The 24,636-nt window shown below is 45.5% G+C and overlaps 1 protein-coding gene across 2 annotated transcripts in view; it reads right to left on the bottom strand.

The window, feature by feature from the left end:
• LOC147698758 (trifunctional purine biosynthetic protein adenosine-3-like) overlaps positions 1 to 24,636 on the bottom strand; it is a 376,225-nt gene that overhangs the window by 51,039 nt on the left and 300,550 nt on the right. For both annotated transcript variants that reach the window (XM_086935329.1, XM_086935328.1), the window contains exon 19: positions 4,822 to 4,952. In XM_086935329.1, coding sequence (XP_086791455.1) covers positions 4,822 to 4,952 — 131 coding nt within the window. The remainder of the gene's footprint in view (positions 1 to 4,821; positions 4,953 to 24,636) is intronic.

Raw genomic sequence — 24,636 nt, 5'->3', positions numbered from 1 at the left:
GGGCATCGGTCCTTCAATCAGGATGTCCCTTCGGGAAGATCTTCTGTTGCAGCAGCAGGTGCGGGTTCTTCACCCAAACCTGTCCAAGCTCCACTTGTTGTGGCGATTGAGCAGCAACAGTTGACGCTTTTGACTAACCCTGGGCAGAGTTTGCGGAGTTGAGCTACGCGAAACTCTGCGAAGTAGAAAAAAACTCAGCCACGCTATGATGAGCTCCGCAAGCGGTGGAGTGTGATAGACAAAATGCTGTTTGTGGTGATTTTTCAGTGGCGGATGCTTGTCTGCACTGTGCAATCATTGCAAACGGCACAATGCATAGCGCAAGCGGGTGCTGCTTTTCCTTCTGCCGCTCAAGTAGATTTTTACTCGGGCAGCAGCTTTCTCAACGCGGACGGACAGTTTCTCAACGCGTGCGGTTGCGAGCATACGCGACCACTTGCAATGAGAAACATGACCCCCCCCACATTGAGAAATCTCGCCGGGAGGTTTAGTTTTCACGCTTGCGCTCGCCAACTTGTTGTTGAGGATCGCGAACGAGGAAAAATCTTGAGAGGATGTGGATTTTCCTCGTTCACGATCCCCAGCTTGACGTTGTCGAATGTGAGCAAGGAAAAAAATTCCGCTCCGACTTGTGGAGCCGAGTTTTTCTGAACTCCGCGAGCTCCGTGTAAAGCGAAGTGCAGAAAACTCTGCAAACTCCGTGAGCAGAGCAGAGTTCACCGCCTAGGCTTACTTTTTTTTTTTATTATTTTTTTTTTGTGAAAGACTTTATTGATAGTTTGTTGACCTACAGTAATTTGCCTACAATCCTGGGGCCGGCTGCTACCAGTGCATAATTCACCATTCATAAATTACATAGCTATTCAGCCGACAACCAACGGTCCGGCAGCGGATCTTTCCATGTTTATGCCGTGTTCATCCATCTTTCTTATATTCAAAAATATTTGTAGTCCTGCTTTTGTATTTTTTAAGAACATAACCTAACTTATGACTCAGTAGTTAAATGAGTGACCACATCCGTGGTCCAATTACCATCAGGTCCTGCAGCAGTTTCAGTTACCCTCGCATACATCATACACAATTCTCATCCGGATCCAGCATTGTATGAAAGAACTGGGACATCTTCCGCCCTTCCTCCACCCTCCACCCTCCCTAACAAGTCAGACTTCATGCATTAAGCCTCTTCCAGCTCCTCCCCCGAACTATCCAGATCCTCCTCTTCTAAGGGGTCACAGAGATCGCCCCTATAGGTGTTCCATGGCAGCCATACTTTATTCCACTTACGGGGATTCGCTCTCATCTGGTACACTGCTCGTTCTGTAATCATAGTCGCATCCATGTTCCTACACCACAGCGATAGCGTAGGCAGTTCCGCCGCCCCCCACCTCTGTGCAATGTCTCTCTTGGCTGTCATTATGCCTATCACGACCCACAGTCTACCCTGATGTGTTAGGTCATTCGGGCCCCATATGTGCAACAAGCAAAGCTGTGGGTCGGGCGTCAGGGACACTCCCAGTGTCTGCGAAATGGTGCGCATCACCTGCTGCCAGTATCTGACCATAGTGGGGCAATCCCAAAGTGTGTGCAAGAATGTGCCCTCTACGCCACACCCTCTAAGGCAAAGTGGGTGCGGTGTTCTGTGTATTTTAAACAACATCGTCCTGGTGTAATATATCCTATGTAAAAATGTTTGCTGTATCAGGCGAAACCTAGCTGAGATACCCGCTTCTCGCGGGGATGCCAGTGCCGCATTCCAGTCCGAGTCATCTATCTCCCCTATTTCTTCCACCCACTTTTCACGCAGCCTAATTAGGGGATCTAGGAAATTATTCAACAGTTTACGATACGTAAGGGATGTAGCGCCTTCCTGCATAAAGTCAGTGAGTAGGCGATCTTCGAGTGGTGAGGCTTCCGGCAGAGTGGTATTTGCCGGGATAACCGCCAGTAGTGCGTGCCTAATCTGTACATATCTATACGTTTCCGTAGGGCCTAGATTGTAGTGTAACTGGAGGTGTGAGAATGGGACCACTCCCTCCCTTGTCCACATGTCCCCCACCGTTGAAATTCCAATATTGTCCCATTGGGTGAAACCTTTGGTGTGTCGCAAGTGTCCCAGGGCCTTTGTGTCCCACAACGGTGTAAGCTTTGTTATGACTCCCATTTCAATCTCAGCCTAGGCTTACTTTTGACCTTCCTCCCGAAGTCTGTAAGGTCATCTTGGCAGTTACGCGACCCTCCACCAAGACGTTATACACCTGCCATTGGAAATAATTTGTGGCATTGTGTGGAGAAGAACACATTGATCCTCTTTCCGAAGTCTTCCTTTTCATTCTTTCTCTTGCTCACCAGGGCTTTACTCTGGGCACTCTTAAGGTCTATCTGTCTGCTCTTTCTGCCTTCTTGCGGCTGTCTGACCAACCCTCACTGTTTAAGTTCCCTATTGTACCCAGGTTTCTAAAGGGTCTTATCCATGTCTTCCGTCCTACATCATTTATTATGTCTTCGTGGGAGCTTAATCTGGTCTTGACTTTTTTAATGAGTGCTCCTTTCGAGATTCTCTATAATTGTCCCCTCAGGCTTCTCATACTGAAAACAGCCTTCTCTGTGGCAAATACATCTGCCCATAAAGTGAGTGAGCTGCATCCCTCATCATCTAAGCCACCTTACTTCTCAGTCTACCCTGACTAACTGGTTCTTTGCACAAGGGCCTCCTTTCTACGGAAAGTGATCACCTCATTTCATTCAGGCCAATCTATCACCATGCCTACTTTTTACTCTCCTCAACACACCTTATAAGAAAAGGAGTAACTCCACCATCAGGACCCAAAAAGAGCGTTGTCGTTCTACCTTGACCGCATACAAGACATTTGGGTGGACGACGAACTCTTCGTGGGTATGTTGGTGTGAAGAAAGGTCAAGCAGTGAAGAACCGAACCAACTCTAGAAGGGTCATGCTGTGCATCAAAATCTGCTACGCACTGGCCAGAAGCAACCTCTTGAAGGCTTGCAAGCTCATTCCATCAGAGCTAAAGCTGCGTCCACTTCGTTAGCATGCAGAGTTCTGGTCCTGGACATCAGCCAGGCAGCAACATGGGCTTCCCTGCACAAGTTCATCAAACATTACTGTCTGGACAGTCAGTTCTGTAGAGATGGGCACTTCGCCTGTACGGTCCTGCAGGACTTCCTTGTCTAAAATTGGTCCGCAGATCCACTTCTGAGGATGGTATTGCTTGGGTATCTATTCACAGGAAAGGAATCTGTGGCTAGAATTTCTATCAGAAGAACAAGTTACTTACCTTTGGAAATGCCTTATCTGGTAGAGAGTGGACTATATCTAGTAGCAGATACCTTACCGACCCACTCACCCTCCCCGCTCTGGGAATGGATTTCTATGGACAGGGCTGACCCTTTTTAGTGGTCTGTGTACTTCATGGCTCCACGCCTCTGATGTGTAAAGTCGTAAAAAGAAACTCATATCAGTGTGCTTAGGCGGCACCTATATAGGTACAGCGATGTCACTTCCGGTGCGGATTAAGCACACAAAGCCGATCGGCGCTACCTACCAGTGAGCTGGGTTACTGCTCACAGAAAAGCTTCTGGATCCAGTCTGACACCTAGAAAATGTGAAGGTAAGGAATCTGCAGTTAGATATAGTCTCTGCCAGATAAGGCGTTACTGAAGGTATGTAACTTGTTCTGTGTGCAGTGGGAGGAGTGGTGGTAGGAAAGAAGAGGTGGATGGGGAGAAGGAGTGGTGTAGAGAGAGATGGGGAGAGGATGGGTGGCAACAGTTCAATGGATAGAGAAGAGAATGGATGGAAGGATGAATGTAGAGAAGGATGTATGAGGGAAATGATGGCTAGAGAGATGGATACATACAAGAATATATGGCTGGAGATACGGATACATTTAGTGATGAAGGAAAGAAGGAAGGAAGAAGGAGAAAGTAGGGAAGGATGTCAGTTAGACAAGAGAAGGAAGGGTGTAGGGATGCCTGGTAAGAAGGAAGGGGGTGAATAAAGAAAGAAAGGAAAATAATAGGATGGAGAGAAGGGAGCCTAGATAAAGGAAAATACAGAAAGAAGGGTGTATTGATGAAAGCAAAAAGACACAAAAAAGGATTAATGGAAAAAGTACAGAATGGATGCAAGAAAGCAAGAAATGGAAGATGTAGAGAAGGCCGATAGGACAAAAGACTCAAAGGAGGAAGGAGAGAAGGAGGAAGGAATTTGCAGACATTCAGAAATCCCTCAGAGGGAGCTGTGCTCCAAATGACTGCTGTGTTCGCTTGCCTCACCTGCTCACTCATTCCCACGTTGGATACAGTTTAAAGTGTGAGGAGGTGAGTTCTTTGTCTGGCTCCTCCCTTGGATTGATGAGGATAGATGAGAGTAGACAGAATTGTGGTGTGCTATCATTATAGAGACGCAAGAGTTGTCTTAGTGACTGGAGGACAAGGAATTCCACTTAAAGAGCATTGAATACGTTTTGTAAGGAAAGCTAGTGAGTATATTTATTTATTTTTGCACAGCTTGGGTGATTTGAAGTCGCTGAAAGATGACCAGTTAATATATAAATACACATATATTTATTATATATATATATATATATATATATATATATATATATATATATATATATATATATATATATATATATATATATATATATATATATATATATATATATATATATATATATTGTTATTGCCATGTGCGGGATCACCCAATTACAATTCAGCCATTCACCCTAAACAGCTGGGGAGAAGAACATGCAGACAAACATTTGAGAGCATTCCGATGAACACATCTTCCACTCTTACCCTGGTAGCAATAGCTGCTCTTGCAGCTTTTTTCAGGTCCTCCACACCAAACCAGCTTGAGACGACAAGGGATATTTGTGTGCAGCTGTCGGGGTCCTTGGTGCTGGCTATAAGGGCTTCAAGGTGCGAACCTCAAAACAAAAGGGAGTAGGAGAAAAATAGATTCTGTTATGGCATTTACAGTTAGGGAGTGAATTAACATAAAGTGCAAATCTCATTTATGTGACTGAATATCACTTAAGGTACCTAACTCAGGGCAAAAGATATACATAGCAGTACATTGAACACTTATAGAAATGTTTTATTACCATTTGTAAAAATAGTTAGAATTAGAATTGTTGATAATGTATATTTCCATTGGCTGAGTTACATTCCAAATGGGGTGTTGTACTTGATTTTATGGCCGAATAATATAGAAAGATGCTTTGGGAATTAGGCCCTAGACAGAACCAAAAATCAAGGGGAGTAGAATAAATGGAGGATTGTGGCAGCACATATTGTACACTCAGAGAAATGTATTTTGAAATGAATATAAAGGCATGAGGCAGCGTAAGGAGGGTATACGCCTATGGGCTCCTGTAACTAATAGGAGAACAGATAGAAATGGATAAAAACTTTGTTCGTCTCCAATTAATTGAAACTGATTTCTAACCCTATTTATCTATTTATTTTTCCTCGTTCCCGCTAACAAGATGTATTAAAAAATGTATGTATATATATCAAATATTTATCAGATTCTTATCATGTATGTAATAATTGTTGAAATTTTGTCCATTTATGTACCATCTTTTTAAAAAAATAAAATAAAATTTAAAAAAAGAAAAAAAAGAAATGTATTTTGAAACAGCAAATCGTATGATCTGCAACTATGTTAAAATCCTCTCCTATGATTTCTTGCTCACAGTTCTAGTTTATTATATGTTCTTCGGTTATATGCTGTGTATTAGGTAGCTACGCACACACACATTGTAAATGTACATTAAGTTCCATATGACTGCAGTGTCTAATTTGATCATGACCACGGCCCACTGTCTGATCAAATCTGCGTTGGAAGTTTTTTTGGGCAGAAATCCCCCCAACCAATGTGTTTCTGTGTTAAAATAGCTATTACACTCCCTCCCTTTTCACTTTCGGGGTAACTTTATGGTTTCAGGAAGTTGCAATAGCATTGTGACAGATGAGGTGCTTGCATCTTTTATTTTGTTTTTCAGTCACCACTTACCAGTAAAATACTATTCAGTATTTAATGAGGTGATCTTGGATTTAAACAGTTAGTACAATTCAGTTAGTAAAGTAATCTCTTGTCCTCATGATATTTTGCTTTCATTAAAGCTCCTCAGAGGAACTTAACATTGAAGGTTGTGCTGATTACTGGCTGATTAGGGGTGTGCATAATTCACTTAATTTACTTTGGCGTATTACATGATTTTTTTTTAAATGACGCAAAATCACATGAAATGTATAACTGACAAAATGCCTCCTTGCATCCATCTTGGACGTGAGAATGCATTTTACCCTAAAAATATTCTGCAAAAAAACACAAGTGCTGCAAATAGCAGCCTCTCATGGTTTAGGCATTCACTGTCCCCTTATGCTAAATTTCTGCTGTGAATGGTGCATAATTACCCAACATGACACAATAGCGTAATTTCAGATAACAATGTTATTATGAAATTACGTGAAATTACAGCAGCGTAACAGAAATTTTGCCCAGACCCGTTACTGACTTTAAAGGGGGCAGAATAGTACAAACTGTAAAATACCTAAATATCTGAGCCAGAATAATCCAAGTGGCAAAGCACCCAAGTACCTGTGACAGAATAATTAAAGTTGTAAAATACCCAAGTAATGGTTTCAGCAAGAGAGCAAACCTCATCAATCCCACCCTCCCCTTCTGCACAGGATATTGGCCCAGGAAGATTCAATCGTCAAATATATAAGCATAGGTTGTAGTAGCACTCCCACAATGCAGAACTGATCTTTTCACAGGTTTGTGCCCGTAGTCAGGTGCCATTGCATCATGGTAGCGACAAGTGTTGCGTCATTTAAGCTCCTTGAGTTTGCAATAAAATACTGTCAAGGTTAGAGCAATGGATTCAGATCTGTATGTACACTGTGGCAAATTCATTAAATCATTTTATAAGTATGGGAAGTAGTACTACAGGAATACTCTTTTAGGTACTCTTATATGTCTTGATAAGTAAGCCCTGAAATGACCAACTCCTCATTAGTAAAAGTACAAAGAAGGTATAGTCCTTTCTATTTGTACAAATTGTTCATGAATATTTCTTGAATGTTCCCATTTTAGACGATTTGTGGCTAATTCACAAAGTCACATAAGAGTAAGTAATAGAGAACTACTGGAGTACTAATATAAGTACCTCAAAATGCCTTTGTGAATAAGCCCCAATACATTTAAATGAAAGGTTATTACCTCATTGACAGTGATCAGTAATTTACTGCTAAATGGAAACTTAAAAATTAAAGGAAAGTAACAAGGACTACATCTTTGAATGCGCGCAACTGGGAAAAGTTCTGTGTAGATTTGTTTGAGTACTACCACAGTCCGTGTTTTTATGCATTTATGCCAGAGTTAGCACTGATATTTATATATAATTTTATGTTTCCATAATTTTCAATTGGCCAGCTTCTTGGTCAGATTAAGTCAGACATTAGTATCAAGGTTCTCGACACCCCAAACAAGTGCTTATGTTAAATTGCATTGCAAATTGGTGCACTACTACATGTTGTTGTAAATGGTCACTTCATAAAAAGTTGTTTAGCGCCAAAACTCCTGTAAGTTCAAAGTTGTTATAATTATCAGGCAGAAGAAAATAATAAGGATCAAATCTATCTAAAAAAATTTAAATCATCAACTGAAGTCACTGACATTTGAAAGTTATCAAATCATATAGGAAGTGACAATTCTTTAAATCCTATTCAAGAAAAGGCATTTGCCTCAGACAGCAGAGGTAGTTATGGGGTGCTAGACAATGAAATATAGTACTTCAGACCTTACACCAACTGCGTTACCTTCTACTGAGTTTGCCAAAGAAAAATATCACCCTATAGAGTTTGAATTTTTTTCCTGCTGAAAGATAAAAATGTTGTAGATGCACATTTTAAGAAGGTATTTTGTTTTTACAATTTAATTTAAGCAGCTTCAGAGATTTACATATAGTTTGGTGAAGCTTAAAGGCTTAGGTTAGAATTATTTTGATGGGAGAAACTAGCAAATATGAAGATTTAGGTACACCAGATGAAGAACTCACTAGGCAAGTGGGGATATTGTACTGTGAAAAAAATAGTTGTAAAAATTCTGGAGCCACTAGCTGTCGAGATGAGTTGTGATATAAAGAAGTGGTATACTGAGTTTTGTACGGAGACCCAGCGCGCTGAAGACACCCCCCACAGGTTTCTCATCAATAATTTCACTGCAAATGTTGCAGTGATATTATCAATGATAATTATCAATGATGTCATAGAAGAAGTCACAAGTGATGAAATATGTGTGGTAGTTAGCATTGCATGGCAAGGATGTAAGTTATAGTTACCTTAGGGCACGAGTTATAGTTACCTGAGATAACTATAACTGCTGAATTTCTGTTGTTTTGTGTATGTAATATCTGAACCTAACTATAATATCCCTGCAAACTTTGTTTTTTTTCTGTGAAATTCTAATGTTTTTTAATGCTATTTCCCAGCTGTAATGTCCCTGCAACCTGGGTGTGTGATTGGTTGTGTGGGTGTGTGTGTGGTGTGTGTCTGAGTGCATGTGTGACTTGCTGTGTGGGTCTGTGAGTGGGTGTGGGATTGTCTGTGTGTGTGAGTAGGTGAGTGAGTGGCTGTGTGGGTGTGAGAGTGGTGTTGCAGGTCTGTGGCTGTGTGAGTGGTTGTGTTAGTGTGTATGTGGCTGTGTGAGTAGGTGTGAGAAAGATGTGTGGGTCTGTAAGTGGATGTATGAGGGGGTTTGAGGGTCTGTGAGTGAGTGTATGAGTGGCTGTATGGGTGTGTGAGTAGTTGTGTCGGTGTGTGAAAGCTGTGTGGGTCTGTGAGTGGGTGTGTGGGTAAGTGGTTGTGTGAGTGGCTGTGTGAGTGGATATGTGAGTGGCTGTATGGGTGGGAGTGGTTGTGTGTGTGTGTAAGTGGGTATGAGAGTGTGTGAGTGAGCTTAAGTAGGTGTATGGATCAGTGTCTGACTATATATTTAAGGATTCGCCAATCCTCCCCGAATACATGAGGATCTGGAGAGGGTCTTTTGATCCTCGTGTAGTAAAAATAAAAGAAGACTTTTTGACACTTTCTTGCCAATGAGGGGTTCCTCACAGACCCTTCCTTTAGCCCCATTAGTACCTCTACCCTGACCCCTTCTATCACTTTTGAACTCTATTCTCCCTGCTGGGAACCGAGCCCGATGAACAAAACGGCGTGAATTCACAAATCTAAGGAAGATCCGAGGAGGATAAGCGTCCCTAGTTATACACATTTGTTTTCCCATTAATATCTTGAAAACTATTGAACAGATTTACACCAAGTAACAAAAAGAGTGCTTTCTGGACCAACAGTTACGTTTGTGCCAAATTTGGTATAATTCCGTCCAGTGGTTCTGGCTGTAGTCGCGTTCAAAATCCCCACGTGAATTAACCTCAAAATTTCCTTTTTTTTTTACCCCCCCCCTTTATTCCAAGCCCCTCACTTGACAAATCACCTCAAAACTTTTCAAGCACAAAAGACCCACTGTCAGTAGATGAATAAACCCATACCACCTTTACCCCCCTATACCCCTACCGACCCCTAATACTTAAAGCACCCGAAGTTACCACCCTATACCCCGAATCACCCTTAAACCCTAAAAAATACCCTTACAGTAGTACTTCTGTAGGGGTATTTTTTAGGGTTTAAGGGTGAGCCGGGGTATAGGTTGGTAAGGGTTTTTTTTTTTTTTAAATTTTTGTAAACCTTTATTGTGCATGAAAATAGAATAAATACGGGCCCACAACCATCAAGCCGGCCACGGTACTTTTGAGCACAAGTGCGAACAATATAATTTCTCAGCGGCACCAGGTTAAAGAGCAACAATCAATTAACAGTACACTAAATAGATTCGTGTCGCCGAGGAACAGGAGCATTGAAGGTTAATTTTGAAGTTTTTTTGGTCTTAAATATAAAACAGTGAAGAATAGAAACCAAGGAGAACTGAGTCCGTACAATTACTTCACAGATGAGCAGGCAAGAGCATCACATGAAACCAACCGTGAAAGCTATACCCAGGCAGTATGGCGGTTCAGAGTAAAACAACAAGATCATCAGTTAGCAATTACGCGCCATGTACAGCGCAGCCCACTCCCTACTAACCCCTATCTCGGACCCAGAACAGAAATAAGGTAAGAAAAGCGCAGAGAGATAGAAAAAAAAAAAATAAGGCCCATAGAAACCAATATAGAAAACTAAAACCCTCCCCCCACCCTACATCAATGCAGAGGCTATGGCCTACCCCCCCCCCCCCCCCCCCCCCGGCAGTGTGTCTGTCGCCCGCTAAAGAACCCGAAATATAGACAAAGCAAAGGAGGAAAGAAAGGGGAATCCCTAATAAAGAAGAGAAAGAAAGAGTAAATGTAACTTCTGAAATATAGGGAGGGAGAACAGGGAATTCTAATCTATAACTCCCAATAAAGAAGAAATGAGGGGAGGAGCCCACCAAACACTAAGTCTCTCGGACACCCCAACCATACAGCAACTCCCACCCTATATGCCGCAAAAAGAGTATAGAATATGCAGTACGGAGTATAATAGGGAGAGAACACACGTATCCTATCAGCACGCACATAAAGGGTGTCCCATCCCGAAACCCCACCCGCCAATCAAGTCAATTCGTCACATCCCCTCATGTGTACCAGCAAAAAACAATGAGCTGCGAGCATCATACAAAGCAAGGAGAGTCACACTAGCACACTGTAGGGAAGCGTTTCAATCCGAGACTTCGCCAGCCAGGAAAGTACAGTCCATCAAGAGAAATCCGCTAACCCTGGCCAGTCCGCACTCGCCCCCCCGGCCAAAATCCTCGTAGGGCAACCCCCACTGGCAGAACAAAGGGACAAGATGGCCGCTCTCGGCAGGGAGATGTTGTTCCGAGACAAAATGGACGGGTTCATCCTCGACCAGATCCATGTACCCCACGGGATAGCGCCAGCAGTTGCTCCCAATACTGTAAAAGAATGAAAGTCAGAAGCAGGGCCAAATGAGCGCGGGCAAGCAGGCTAAATGGTTGCTGCGTCTGTGGCGCCATTCCCAAAGGTAGCAAAGCCTCGGTAGAAACCATGAGCTCTGGTAGAGGCAGAAACAGTGTAGCGCTGGTGAAGTAAACGGGCATCAAGTCGCGTCCGCCAATACTGCCGGAGAGCTGAAGTGTAGAACACTCGTGCGGCAACAATGTAGCCCGGTCAGGAGTCAGGATAGACAAAGCGTCACAGTGAGAGAGGCAAACCGGTGGTGTGCAATCCACCCCGGACGTAGCAGCCTCAAGCTTCTCGCACAGCGATAGAAAGCCCACACGCATTTCTGCCCGCAAGTCGTGAATTGCATCGAGAATAGAGCCATAAGTTAGAGCGGCCGGGGGTTTCATCTTCGCCACGATCACAGGCGCGGTTCCCAAGGCAGGACAGTGCCCAGGGGACCGCAGCACAGTCCAGGTCTTATCCAAGGCAACGTTGGCAATCAGTGTAGCCGGATCAGCCATCGCAGCAGCCCCACCGGGGGAAGCACAGGGGCGCGTGGGCGCAAGTACCACCAAAACAACAGGGACTCAGGTCGCTGTCCCAGCGCGGACCCACAAGCAGTGGGCGACCCGTAATGGAAGCCCCACGTTGATCACGACGGAGCGGGAGCAGGCTTGTGGGGGAGCTGCGGTGTTCAAATGTCCGCCATCATGGGGGTGGCGCAGCGTACCTCACTTGTAGATCCCGGTAGCGGAGGCGCCCGTGAGGACTCCCGGTCGGCAGGCACACAGTTCACAAGTGAAGGGCAGGCGCGGACAGTAGCAGATAGTAGCGCCAGTCAGGGCGCCAGGTTCACTCCGCCTCCGTAACCCCCGTAGCTCCGGCAGCCGCCATGCCAGTATCCTAACCTGGGTCTCGGTCACAGGGGTAGAGACGAACGCCGCAGATCACTCGGCAGTACAGTGGGTTCCCAGGCAGGCAGGTACATCGGGAGAGCACCATTCAATGCAGCGCTCTTTCACCGTCCTCTCGCTAGCACTCCGTGGCAGGATAAAGGTCAGGATATCGTCGCGAGGAACAAAGGATCGGGGAGCCGAGAGACTACACGTCCGTTCCCATCGCCATCTTGGCTCCTCCCCCAGGTAAGGGTTTTTTAAGGTTTATGGGTGAGTAGGGGTATAAGGGGGTAAGGGTATTGTTAAGGTTTAGATATGGTTAGGGGTATAGAGTAGTAAAGGTATTTTAAGGTTTAAGGGTGGGTAGGGGTATAGGGAGGTAAAGTTAAACAAGCATTTACAATGCAACGGTCTCGCCTTTGCAAATGTTAGAGCTATTGGCATTGTAAATGACAACATTTTTATTTATGTGTTGCTTTTGAAAACAGATAAATAAATGGCATTGTCATTTACAATGCCAATAGCTTAATCTCTCGCAAATGCCACACACAAACACACAGACTCACACACACACACAGACACAGACCCACACACACAGAGGCCCACACACACACAGAGCCCCACACACAGACACAGAGCCCCACACACAGACACAGAGCCCCACACACAGACACAGCCCCCCACAAACACACAGAGGCCCACACACACACAGAGCCACACACACACACACACACACACAGAGCCACACACACACACACACAGGCTTTAACTAAGCCGAGGGGGAGGTCCTCCCCCTCGGCTTAGTTAAAGCCCGAGGTACCGACGGACAGAGCGGGGCCTCTTTTTAGACCTGAGCGAGTGCCAGGCGAGGTGAGGCCTTTCCCCATAAATTCTTTGGAAAAATAATCCCCTGATGAAGAGCGTAATGCTTGAAATGCATTGGGACCAATCATAATCATGTAAAAAATGAGGAAAGATACATGAAGTAAATGAACTGAAAAACTCGCTACAAAAATGATTTGAAAATGAAAATAAATTTTCAAAGGAAAGTATTTGAATTCATGGAGTAAGAATTGAGTGAAAGAGAAAGGAGTGCAAGGAAGGAGTGGGTCCTGGTTCTCTAAATTGCTCCATATCCGCTGCCCCCGCAGCCGCACAACACCTGGCTAAGTCCGTGGCCACACCGGGGCGCCATACTCTCGCGGATGATAGGTAACATGTCCCTATTCACCCGTTCCCAGCCGGGCAAACTCCCGTTAGCAATGTGCATGAGGCACCGGGGGGCACGAGACCTTCAACGTGTAGATCATAAATGGTGAAGAGTCCTTACAAACCCTATGTGAAGGCAAGGCCTCAGACTATGATGAAACGGGGCAAAAGTAGACAGTTCCCCTTTAATTAAAGGAACCTGCGCGCCCGGCTGTGCCCCGAACCACCCGGCCCGCCATGCCTCACTCCTCGAACATTCTGACATCGATAGTGCAAGAGGATTGACGAGACCGCTGCAAGCATGAGACCCCCAGTACACTGCATCAATTCTTAACTATAACCTGGCCCTGCCCCACACCGCTACAGTGCCGACGAGACCCAGGGGCAGACGGCGTCTATACACATATAAGATACGGGCTACACTGGGAGACCGCTGCGCTGGAGAGTGACCCCCCCTCGGCGCTAACCCCGGCCTGCAGCTAAAGACCCGCTGCTGCAACAGGCGAGTTCCCGACTTTCCATGTGATGTTTGCACACAGCCTTTTGTCTGTAAGCCCTGTCCTTTTCAGACTGGGGGGGCGTGTTTTTGACTGTTGTTTACATTATTTGATGTTTTTAGGTCTTCGCCAGCTCGACTGCGCATGTGCGCAGTCTTTCGTAGGTGGAGACCTAAAAACATCAAAAAATGTAAACAACAGTCAAAAACACGCCCCCCAGTCTGAAAAGGACGTGGCTTAGATAGAAAGAAGAACGTCACTAGGACCTCTTCTCCAATGGCTGGCCACCGTTTAGGAGGCCAGCCAATGGAGAAGAGGGGCGGGGCTTAACCTCACTCGTGATGTACTCTCTATACCATTAAGTCTCGCCAGCGAGACTGCGCATGTGCGCAGTCTTTCGCAGGCAGAGACCTAAAAAGGGGATTTGGGTGGGTTTCCCAAAATAAAGAAAAATTTTAATTGCTAGAAATTGGGTTTTTGGGGGGGATCTCCCCCTCAAAACAATAATACAATGAATTTACAATTATTAATGTATCAATATATAAATATAAATTAACTATATATATAGACGTCGATATATAGGTAAGCGTAAGGATTTAATTTACCTTTAATACTTACCTTGCATGGTAAAGGTAAAGGTATGCGTAGTAAAGATATATCTGTGGTAAAGGTATGTATGGTATGTAAGGTATGTATGGTAAAGACATGCATTTCATAGCGATGCTCTACAGCATCACTGATGCTTTGTAGCATGGCTAAAGAGTAAGCAAAAAAAAGGGCTTTGGCGTGTCCGCCCACCTATCTTTGTAGGCACAAGCAACATATATGTACCTACAAAATGACGTCGATTCTTTTTATTTTTTATTTTTTTTGAGAAGCAGGTGGGGGAAGCAACACAGAGGGCACAGTCGGAGAAGGAAGCAATACTGGGCCAGAAGCAAGATGGAGATCAGGGGGCGCATGCAACATGAGGGTGTGAGGGAAGCAGTACGAATTGCACAGGGAAGCAACACAGGCAAGAGGAACATGGATCACGTTGGGGAAGAAAAGTGCACATCTGCTGTGGATGAAGCACACAACTGAGAAAGCAAAGCAAGGGGAGAAGCACAACAGGTTGAGCACAACATGAAAGGGGGATAATAAAAGTAATTCATCCATGCTCCAGGAGGGACAAACACAAGAAGAGGAAGTAAAGCCCAGCCAAGCTGATGGTAGTGGAAATCATTCCAACCAATGGTAAACAGTGGTTGGGCTCTACGGCCACTGTAAGCTGACAATATAGAGCCTCCTTTATGAGACTCCGTGTGCCTCCGGAACATCACTTTTTGTGACGTTCCGTGATGGAGAAGCCTGTGTGATATTTATCAGACAGCACTAAGCCACTCTTATTGGCTTAATGCTGCCTGATAAATATCAGTCCCTTTAACGCCATGTTCTAGGTTAAAGGGACGTGCAATGGGTGTTACTGGGGGCATTACCAGCAACGTCCATGGCCTTTTGACCCTGCCCCTGATTTATGAGAAATCGTAAATCTGAGGCAGCACCAAAAGCTTACGCCTCCCTAGGGGAGGAGTAAGGGAGGCACAACGTGGAGAAATATATTTATTTCTCCTCGTTTTAGGTCTCGCCTGTCGATGCGCATGCGCATCGAGCAAGCGAGACTATTGCGAGTTATCCACTCTTTATCCACACTGCAAGGAATCGTGGCGATTCCTTGCAGTGCCCGTGACTTTTAAGGTCAATGCGCATGCGCATTGAGCTTATGCGCATGCGCATTGACCTTAAAAGCGCGTGCGCGTGCACGTCCGTCTCCTAACAACACACACACACCCTCTCCCCCGCTCCGCCCCCTCCCGCCGTGTCGCATTTCTCTTTCTCCTCCCCCTCCCCTCTCTTCCTTCCGTCTAACGCCGTGTCGCACCTCTCCGCCCCCTCCCCGCTCCGCCCCCTCCCCTTCCCTCCGTGTCGCATTTCTCCTCTCCCCTCTCCGCCCCCTCCCCTGCCCGCCGTGTTATTTGTTTATTTTACCCGCCGTGTCTCTGCTGCTTCCCCCTGTCCTGTCTCTCCTCCTCTCTCTCTCTATACCCTCCCCCTCCTCCCCACCACTCCCATCAAGTCCCTCTGGCCCTTCCCTCCACCCCGGACCCCTCGTCCCCTGCCCCCTCCACCCTTTCTTGTTCGGATTTGAGGTTGAACTGCGGTAAAGCACAGGGCTGAGTTGGTTTCTAAAGTCTCCTGCCACATTGCCGCCTCCTCCCCTCCCTGCAAGTGCATTTTTTTGTCCTTCGGACTCCTATGGGTTTTCGCTCTCCCTGTGTATACATACCAGTGCGAACCCCTCTGTGCGACACGCCCCTTCCCCACCTCCTCCCCCAGACCTATTGGACGATTCCACGTCACCTGGCCTCGCCCCCTCTCTACTTCCTTCCAGACATTTCTGGTCTCCCTGACTACGCCCGAGGCTCCTGACTGACCCGGAAGCACTCCATACACGTCCAGAGGTATGTGTATCATCAAGGCTGCTACTTTGGCTACTTGCGCTGGCCTCGCAGTCCTTTGACCAGTACCTCTCTCTCTCCCCTCAGATTCAGTATCGGCCATTTCGGTACCCCCGTGGATGTACCGTACTTTCAACCGGACAGAAGACATCGATTTTTGTCCGCCGGATCCACGTCCTTACCTACTACCCTGTTGCGAGTGGCTACAGAGACCAATCAGGTACACTGCCTCTAGCGCCCACCTCCCGTGATCACGCCTACCTGACCCAATGTCCTAAACCCCTGTTTCCCCACAGATCACAGCCCCCTCTGATGTGTGTTCGAGCCACTGCCGAGGACTTATTCACTACCGATGCCTCACAGGTATATTGCATGCAAGCGCCGCCATAATACCAACCACCCCCCTCCCCCCTATCAGCTTTCCACCTCCTCCCTTTGTTCCTCTACGCACGTGTCCCAAAGTTTTTTTTCTGCCTGTATTTCATAGCCTCACTTATGGCCCTATCTACTATTAGTTCTCCTACACGCGCTTTTAGTCTGCTCTGTAGCAGCTATCATTCCCCAACCTGCCATCAATTTCACAACGCGTGCTGCTTACACGCAGTTTAGTCCTGCCGATGTGCTACTCAGAGTACCAGTTGTTCCCGTACCTGTCATTTAACCATGCTACGTGCGCCGTAGACCTGTGCTTAGTCACGTTTATTCGCAATTTTTTTTGAAAGAGTATCGGGAACGACGCTCAACATCCTCTTGATTCTTGATGATGTCCTTTGGTGTCAGTCTATGGACCCAGTAGGGAGGCAAGTAGGAATCTATTTAGTTGTCAGTTTTATTTTTTATTCAGGGTTGTTTTCTGGGCGATTTTGACCGGGGTTTTACAAAATTGTTACAGGGCATTAACTTTTCTAGATTTTGAAAGTTGGCCGTTTTCACCAATTGCCGGGTTTGTTCAGCATTGCATAGTGACTGTTGGTATGTAATGTTTAAGAGTGAGGTTTAGAATATGCCAATGGCAAAGTTTGGAACTTTCTGTTTGGGGACACCCCTCACCCTCAAACCCTCACCCTCACTCAGCCACCCTCAACCCCTCACCCTCACTCACTCACCCTCACCCACCCTCAACCCCTCCCACTCAACCCCTCACCCTCACTCACCCTCAACCCCTCACCCTCACTCACCCTCAACCCCTCACCCACAACCCCTCACCCTCAACCCCTCACCCTCAACCCCTCACCCTCAACCCCTCACCCTCAACCCCTCACCCTCAACCCCTCACCCTCACTCACTCACCCTCACTCACCCTCACTCACTCACCCTCACTCACTCACCCTCACTCACCCTCACTCACTCACCCTCACTCACCCTCACTCACTCACCCACTCACCCTCACTCACCCTCACTCACTCACCCACTCACCCACTCACCCTCACTCACCCTCAAACCCTCACTCACCCTCAACCCCTCACCCTCACCCACCCTCAACCCCTCACCCTAACTCACACTCACTCTCACTCACCCTCAACCCCTCACTCACCCTCAACCCCTCACTCACCCTCAACCCCTCACTCACCCTCAACCCCTCACTCACCCTCAACCCCTCACTCACCCTCACTCACCCTCACCCTCACTCACCCTCAACCCCTCACCCTCAACCCCTCACCCTCACACAGTGCAATAGGTCTCGGAGCATTTGAGTTAGAGCTTTTAGAAATGTTTATGGCTTTTTTTTTTAATTCTTTAGCATTGGCTACAGGGAACAAAAATGCTAAAGATTTACAAAAAAACCCATAAACAATTCTAAAAGCACTAACTCTAATGCTGCGAGACCTATTGCATTTCTAATGCTTGTTTCCTTTTTCTATGACTGCAGAACACATAGAAAGAGGAAAAGCCTCTTGTGATTATTTTTGTACAGAAAGGTTTCCCTTCCTGTACAAAAATAATCATCCCCGCAACGCAGGCACCCATGCACCATTATGCAAAGGTGCCTGCATTGGCGCAGGCAGCCCATTGTGCGCTGGTGCAGGGGAAAAGGACAGGAATGCGCTGTATCTTATAGATACGGCACATTCCTGCCCTTTTCTGTTGCTGTAGGGAAGCGCAGCAGAAAAGGCCTGCTGCGCTGCCCTACGGCAAAACTTCATAAATGAGGCCCTAGGTCTTTTCACCAAAAGACAGCTTGTGCTATCTGGTAGGTGAGACCTTAAAGCTAGCATTTGGATAGGTGCCATGTTGGGAACCCTGCACTGAGTAGCCATCTGTCCTGATGTCTGAATCCCTAATGCAGGTTTTTCTGTCACAGGAAAACACGAATCATTAAAGTGTGCCCTGGCATGGACCACTCTCATCTAGATTGCTGTCTTGTTGGACCAGGACGGGCATCCAAAGTGCTTCCCTCATAGTGGTGCAAGGCTACTGCACAAGCACAGTGGTTGGCAGCATACCGTGTAGTGATCAGTAAGAGTGAACACGTCTTGTATCACTGGAGTAAACCCTACAGGCTAACTCACTTTTAAAGTTCAGCTGCTGTGTCCTTAAATCACCCTTAGCCTACACCATTTTGGTGTGAGGTGCTGTGCAGCTCAGAGGTGGTGTATCTGTGCTGGGTGTATGTGTACTTTGGAAGGGTACAATGCAAAGATAATGCAGTACTGAGCAATGCGTGCACGCCGGATGCATGTTCTGGATGTATGTGTGCCTATGGGTGGTACAGTACCTGAAGGATGTAGTGCTGTGCAGTTCGTACATGATGAATGCTTTTTGTAAGAAATTGGGTTACTGGTTGTGTGGGGGAAATCTACTCAAGCAGAAACCATAATCCATGTCAAGGTAAAGTGATGAGCAACTTTCCCAAATTAACCTGTGCTCAACCCTCTAGTAGGTTGGCACAGAGTAGTCAGGCTTAACTTAGAGACAATGTGCAAAGTGTATATGTAGCACTCCAAACAGTAATAAAGTGAAAAGACATGAAGAGTCCCACACCAAATGAGCAAAAAACGAGTAAGCTTTAATAAATAAAACTAGACCAAACCGACAAAATTCCAATCTGGCTACAGGGACCCAGTTAGGCCCTCTGAACAAGAGTACCTGCTTGCGGAGCATTGCAAGGTACCTCGTTGAGGATGCACTGCGCAGCTGAGGTGATGCGAGGTCCGGGTCAGAGATGCGCTGCGCAGCATTCATTTTAAGAAGCTGCAAGGCTGCAATGCGAGGTCCTGCTTTATCATCAAGGAGGCTGTCGACAAAGGTGCTTTTGATGTGTAGTCTTGCGCAGAGGATGCATCGCACACTGGCTGGTTCTGATGAAGCTGCGGGGCTTACGATGTGGAGTCCTTTGCAATCATCGAGGCTGCCATCAATGAGGGGCTTTCTTTCGAGGATACTTCACACCGTCATGCCAGGGCAGTTCCAATGAGGCTGCAAGGGCGATGCAAGGTCCTTGCACCGAGGAAGTCTACGTAGCAGGGACGATACATCTGGGTTGCAGGTCCAGTCCTTCTCACCCAGGTAAGGGGGCAGCTGTTCAGCACAGCACAGCACAGCAGAGAATCAGTCCTTCTGGCAAGCAGACCAGCAGAGTGGAAGTACTTTCAGCAGCACAGCAGTCCTACTTTCTGGCAAAGTCTTCCACAGGTCTCGAAGAGTACTGAAGAGTTGGGGGACAAGGGACTAATATTTATACCTGGTGCACACTTAGAAGTTGAGGAAGCTTTTAGAGGTTTTCACCCCCTTATGTGTTAGCCATCAACTTCCTGCCTGTTCAGGCCCAAGCTTGACCGGGGTCACTAAAGACTAATGGCAAGCCTTTTTTTGAGAGTGATCAGGAAGAGCCTCAGTGATGTGCAGGTGTGGTAGGTGACAGCTTTTCCACCTCGGTGATTCAGTAGTTGGCAGGATGGGCCACTCTATCTTCCCTTTGCCTCACTGTTTAGGAGCAACCCACAAAGACCAACTGCCATCTACACCTAGTCATATGACCCAGGATCAGGCACCAAATGGTTGGAATAGGAAAATGCCAACTTTCCTAAAGTTGAACAATCACAAAAAACACCCATACTGACAGTACTCTTAAAAGATGTTTTCAAGTTGTATGCTCATGACTTAATCGACATGATCACAGTTTTTTATTTACTAGTAATTCAAATACATTTAAATCAATCTGTGTTGAGAAGACTGTCATAAAGATTTAAGCAGTACAAAAAAATGATAGACATTGAAATACATTTTCTAAAACACATAATACAAAAATACCTAACAGAACCAATAACAGAATGTTTAAAACATGACAATATCAAGAAACAACAATACAAAAGTATGTCCCAGTTCACGCGTTTTGCAGAACCAAAGAGCCTCAAATGACAAAACCATTAGTGTGGGCTCACTTTTGATAGTGTAAAACACCAGGGGTATTCCAAACAACTCTATTTTTTAGGCTTTACGAATAGGGACCTTCCGACAAAGTCCATCTCAGTACAAATAAAGGTTCCCTTAAAGCCAAACTATTTTCTTTAAAACAAGATCTCCCTGATCTTTCTAAAAGTGGAATTTTTCTGAAATGTAATTAAAAATCCAACTTAACCATTAAAGAGGGCTTTTCATTACGAATCTATAGATACCAGACTTAACCTGTCTACCTGCTCCCAATTGAAAGTTATCACTTATTAAATGTAATAAGGTAACCCAATGTTTATCCGGTAGGAAAAACGAATCTAATAATTTCACTACCAGGACATGTAAACCTTAAAAGTACATGTACAACTTTTTACATACACTACACCCTGCAATTAGGGCTGTTCAGGGCCTACCTGAGGAGTGACATATGTATTTAACAAGAATGCTTGCGCCTGAAAAAGGTTTATTTTGCCAGGTCGAAATGGCTGTTTGGAACTGCACACACAGGCTTTAATGGCAGGCCTGAGACATGTTTAAAGTGTTACTTAAGTGGGCAGGCCCACTCGTAGCACTTATTTTACAAGCACTGGTTTGTAGTACCACTTTACTAGGGGCTTGCAAGTAAATGAAATAGGCCAATTGGATGTAAGCTAATTTTACCATGATTTAAGGAGAGAACACAAGCACTTATCACTGGTTAGCAGTTCAGCAGATAAAACAGCATATAAAGCTGCACTTCACAACTATAAGCAGAGAATATCTATAGAAAAAAACAACTACTACACCACCCAGATAGACCAAGCCAAATGCAGCATGAAAAAACTGTTCGAAGTAGTAAATCATCTTGCATCACCACCAAGCCCACCCACTGAAACATCTCAAACTCTCTGTAATGCTCTGGCGGACTTTTTTTCTGAAAAGGTTACATCCATATTTAAGGACTTCACCCCAAAATCTATTATCACCGAAACAACTATTACACAAACAAATCTGAACTCACCAGCTCTCATGGAATTTACGAAGATACATCCTCAACACATTCATAAACTCATTTCGTCAATTAAATCTGGCTCCCCACTGGACCCCTGCCACCCTTCTATACTCAATACTATCCCAGACATCATTACTTTACCTTTAACTCACATCTGTAATGCTATGTTCCTAACAGGTTCATACCCTACAATATGGAAAAATACTATAATTAAACCCCTTCTCAAAAAACCATCACTTGACCCTTCACTACCTTCCAGTTACCGTCCCATAGCATCCTTGCCGTTCCCAGCTAAAATCTTTGAATCCATCATGAACAAACAGCTGTCCGAATATATTCATAATCATGACCTCTTAGATGACTCTCAGTTCGGTTTCCGACAAGGTCACGGGACAGAAACTGCCCTGATCAAGGCAGCAGACGAAATAAGATCAACGATGGATAACGGCGGACAAGCTGTGTTGATTCTATTGGACTTATCGGCGGCATTCGACACGGTCGATCATTCCACCTTGATCGACCGTGTCGAGGCTATCGGTATTAAACACAAAGCCAAGGATCTCATTACATCCTTTCTGGCAGACCGTAAACAGGCAGTTAAATTAGGCACATATACCTCCCCCACCTTTACTCTTCCTTGTGGAGTTCCACAGGGTTCCTCGCTAAGTCCGACCCTTTTTAACATATATGTTTCGGACTTAGCGAAGGTAATAAAAGCCTATAACATCAATTTAACAACATATGCCGATGATACCCAGCTGGTATTATCTGTACATAGAGACGGTCCCACAATAGCAGCAAATTTCAAAGATGGCATGAGGGCCATCAGCAGTTGGATGTCTTCCAACTGTTTGAAATTAAACTCAACAAAGACTGAAGTAATGTTGTTTGGCAAGATCCAGCCACTGTGGTCCCCCCTATGGTGGCCGGAGGAAATGGGCACCCCACCTGAACCAGTCAGTAAAGTTAGAAACTTAGGAGTCATTTTTGATGATAAACTCCTTTTTCACCATCATGTGAACTCGGTAGTTTCCTCATCATTTAATACCTTACGGAAAATCAAGAAACTACTCCCATACCTTCCAAAAACAGCAGGAAAAACACTAATCTCAACACTGGTGTTTTCACGAACTGACTATTGTAACGCCCTCCTCCTGAACGCACAAGAAAAGGTCATTTCTAAACTTCAGATGATACAGAATGCCTCAGCCAGAGTTTTACTGGGCAGTTCTGTCTCTAAACATCTGAAACAACTGCATTGGCTTTCGATCAGAAGTCGCACAAAATTCAAGTCCCTTTGTATTGTCTATAAGGCAATTAACAACGTTGGATCTAAATTTCTCAGGAACACATTTAAACCACTCACCACCCCCAGAACGCTTCTCTCTAATACTGCCCACTTGCTCAACATACCCAGAACGAGGAGAGTTAACTGGGGAGACAGATGCTTTACCATCGCTGCTGCAAAACTGTGGAACTCTCTTCCCCTTACCATAAAAACTAGTCCCACCCTGATTATCTTTAGAAAGCAACTAAAGACATGGTTGTTTTCTCAGTAACCTGATCATTTAGAAAGTATAACGACAGGTTTTCAGTGATCTCACATTAGTGATAATAAACATAGCTCACAGCGCCGAGACACCCCTGGGTAATTGCAGCGCTTTAAAAATTGCATAAATAAATAAATAAATAAATAAATGAGACCTAACAGCCAACTAAAACGGGTTCAGAAAGCAGAAGGGTGAAGGCAAAACCATTAGGGATGACCTTGCAGAAACACATGTGCTGGGTGTATGTGTACCTGTGTGTGGTACAATACACTAATGATGTAGTACATCCATGATAATTACATGTGCTAGGTGTATGTGTATCTGTGAGTGATACAATACATGAAGGGTGCAGTGTGTGCATTGTGAAGGCATGTGCTGAATGTGTGTAGGGCTATTAGTGGTACAGTACATGGAGGATACAGTACTGTGCAATGCGTGTGTGTTGTACACATTTACTGCATATATGTATGTCTATGAATGGTACTATTCAATGGAGAGCTCTGGGTTCCCTTTTGGGGGACCCAGGCCATCATGGTGAAACATGGAGAGAGGAGGTACATAGATCCCCCCCAGACAGATGTGTGTATTGCTGCAAGCTGGGTGGGAAACAGTGAGGAGGGGAAGACCAGACTCCCCTGTACACTTTAAAAGGTGTTCTTTGATTCAGTGATAGGTCACCAGCAAGGGGCCTGGGCACACCCCTGGAAGTGAATGGGACTAATGAGAGAATTATAAAGATTTAGGACTGTGGGTACTGGGTTAACCTTTTGATGCACATATCACTGACGGACATCCAAGTGTGAACTCTAGTCACTCCCTTTGCATGTGTTGTGGGACTATCATTTTTGGAGACACACTTGCTGTAACAGACTGCTTTTCAAGAGGGAGGGGGAGCAGAGGAGTGGACACTTCAAAAGAAGCAGAAAGACACCATAAAACGTCAAAGACTCAGATACTAAATCCCTTGGTGTATGTAAATGGACTATATGAAGGGGAGTTTGAGACTTCAGAAATTGTCATCTGCCAAACAGCTAGATGGGCTGTGTGAGGAGGTAAAGCTCTGCAAGATGTCTGCCAATGACAAGAACTGGGGGCCAAGGCCTGCTAGTCTCTCTGCAGGGTGAGGGGACATCACTCAGGGAATCCAAGACCACCTTCCCTGGAGCACCAGCGCCTGCCTGCTTACCAATACCAGTGTGCCCTGTGAGGAAGATGAGTGTGTTGGAGAGAGCGAGGTTCAGTGGGGAACCCTATTGTGTGGACTCCCTGTGTGAGGTATAAGGAAACAGCTGCTGCACCAATAGTGTTGTTGCTTCTGTGCAGGACAGAGGCGGCGGTCCCCTTAATCTAGGAGAGAACTGCTGTGAAATTAGCTGTGCTATCCATTCACAGGTAAATCTTGCGCCTGGGCCATCTTCGCATCTCCCTGAATTTCCGGGAGCCGGAGCAACCCCCGCCCAACTTAATGAATTTTATGCAGCCATGCACCTCATCTTTGGCGGGCCCGACCTCTCTGGAGTGACTTTAGGTCCCATGGTTTCAGAAGAGCCCCTACTGGTCTTCCGGC

Source organism: Lissotriton vulgaris, chromosome 8, assembly GCF_964263255.1.
Source record: "Lissotriton vulgaris chromosome 8, aLisVul1.2, whole genome shotgun sequence".
NCBI lineage: Eukaryota > Metazoa > Chordata > Amphibia > Caudata > Salamandridae > Lissotriton > Lissotriton vulgaris.
Note: the sequence above shows the minus strand (reverse complement) of the source record. Positions and strands in the feature narration are given on the sequence as shown.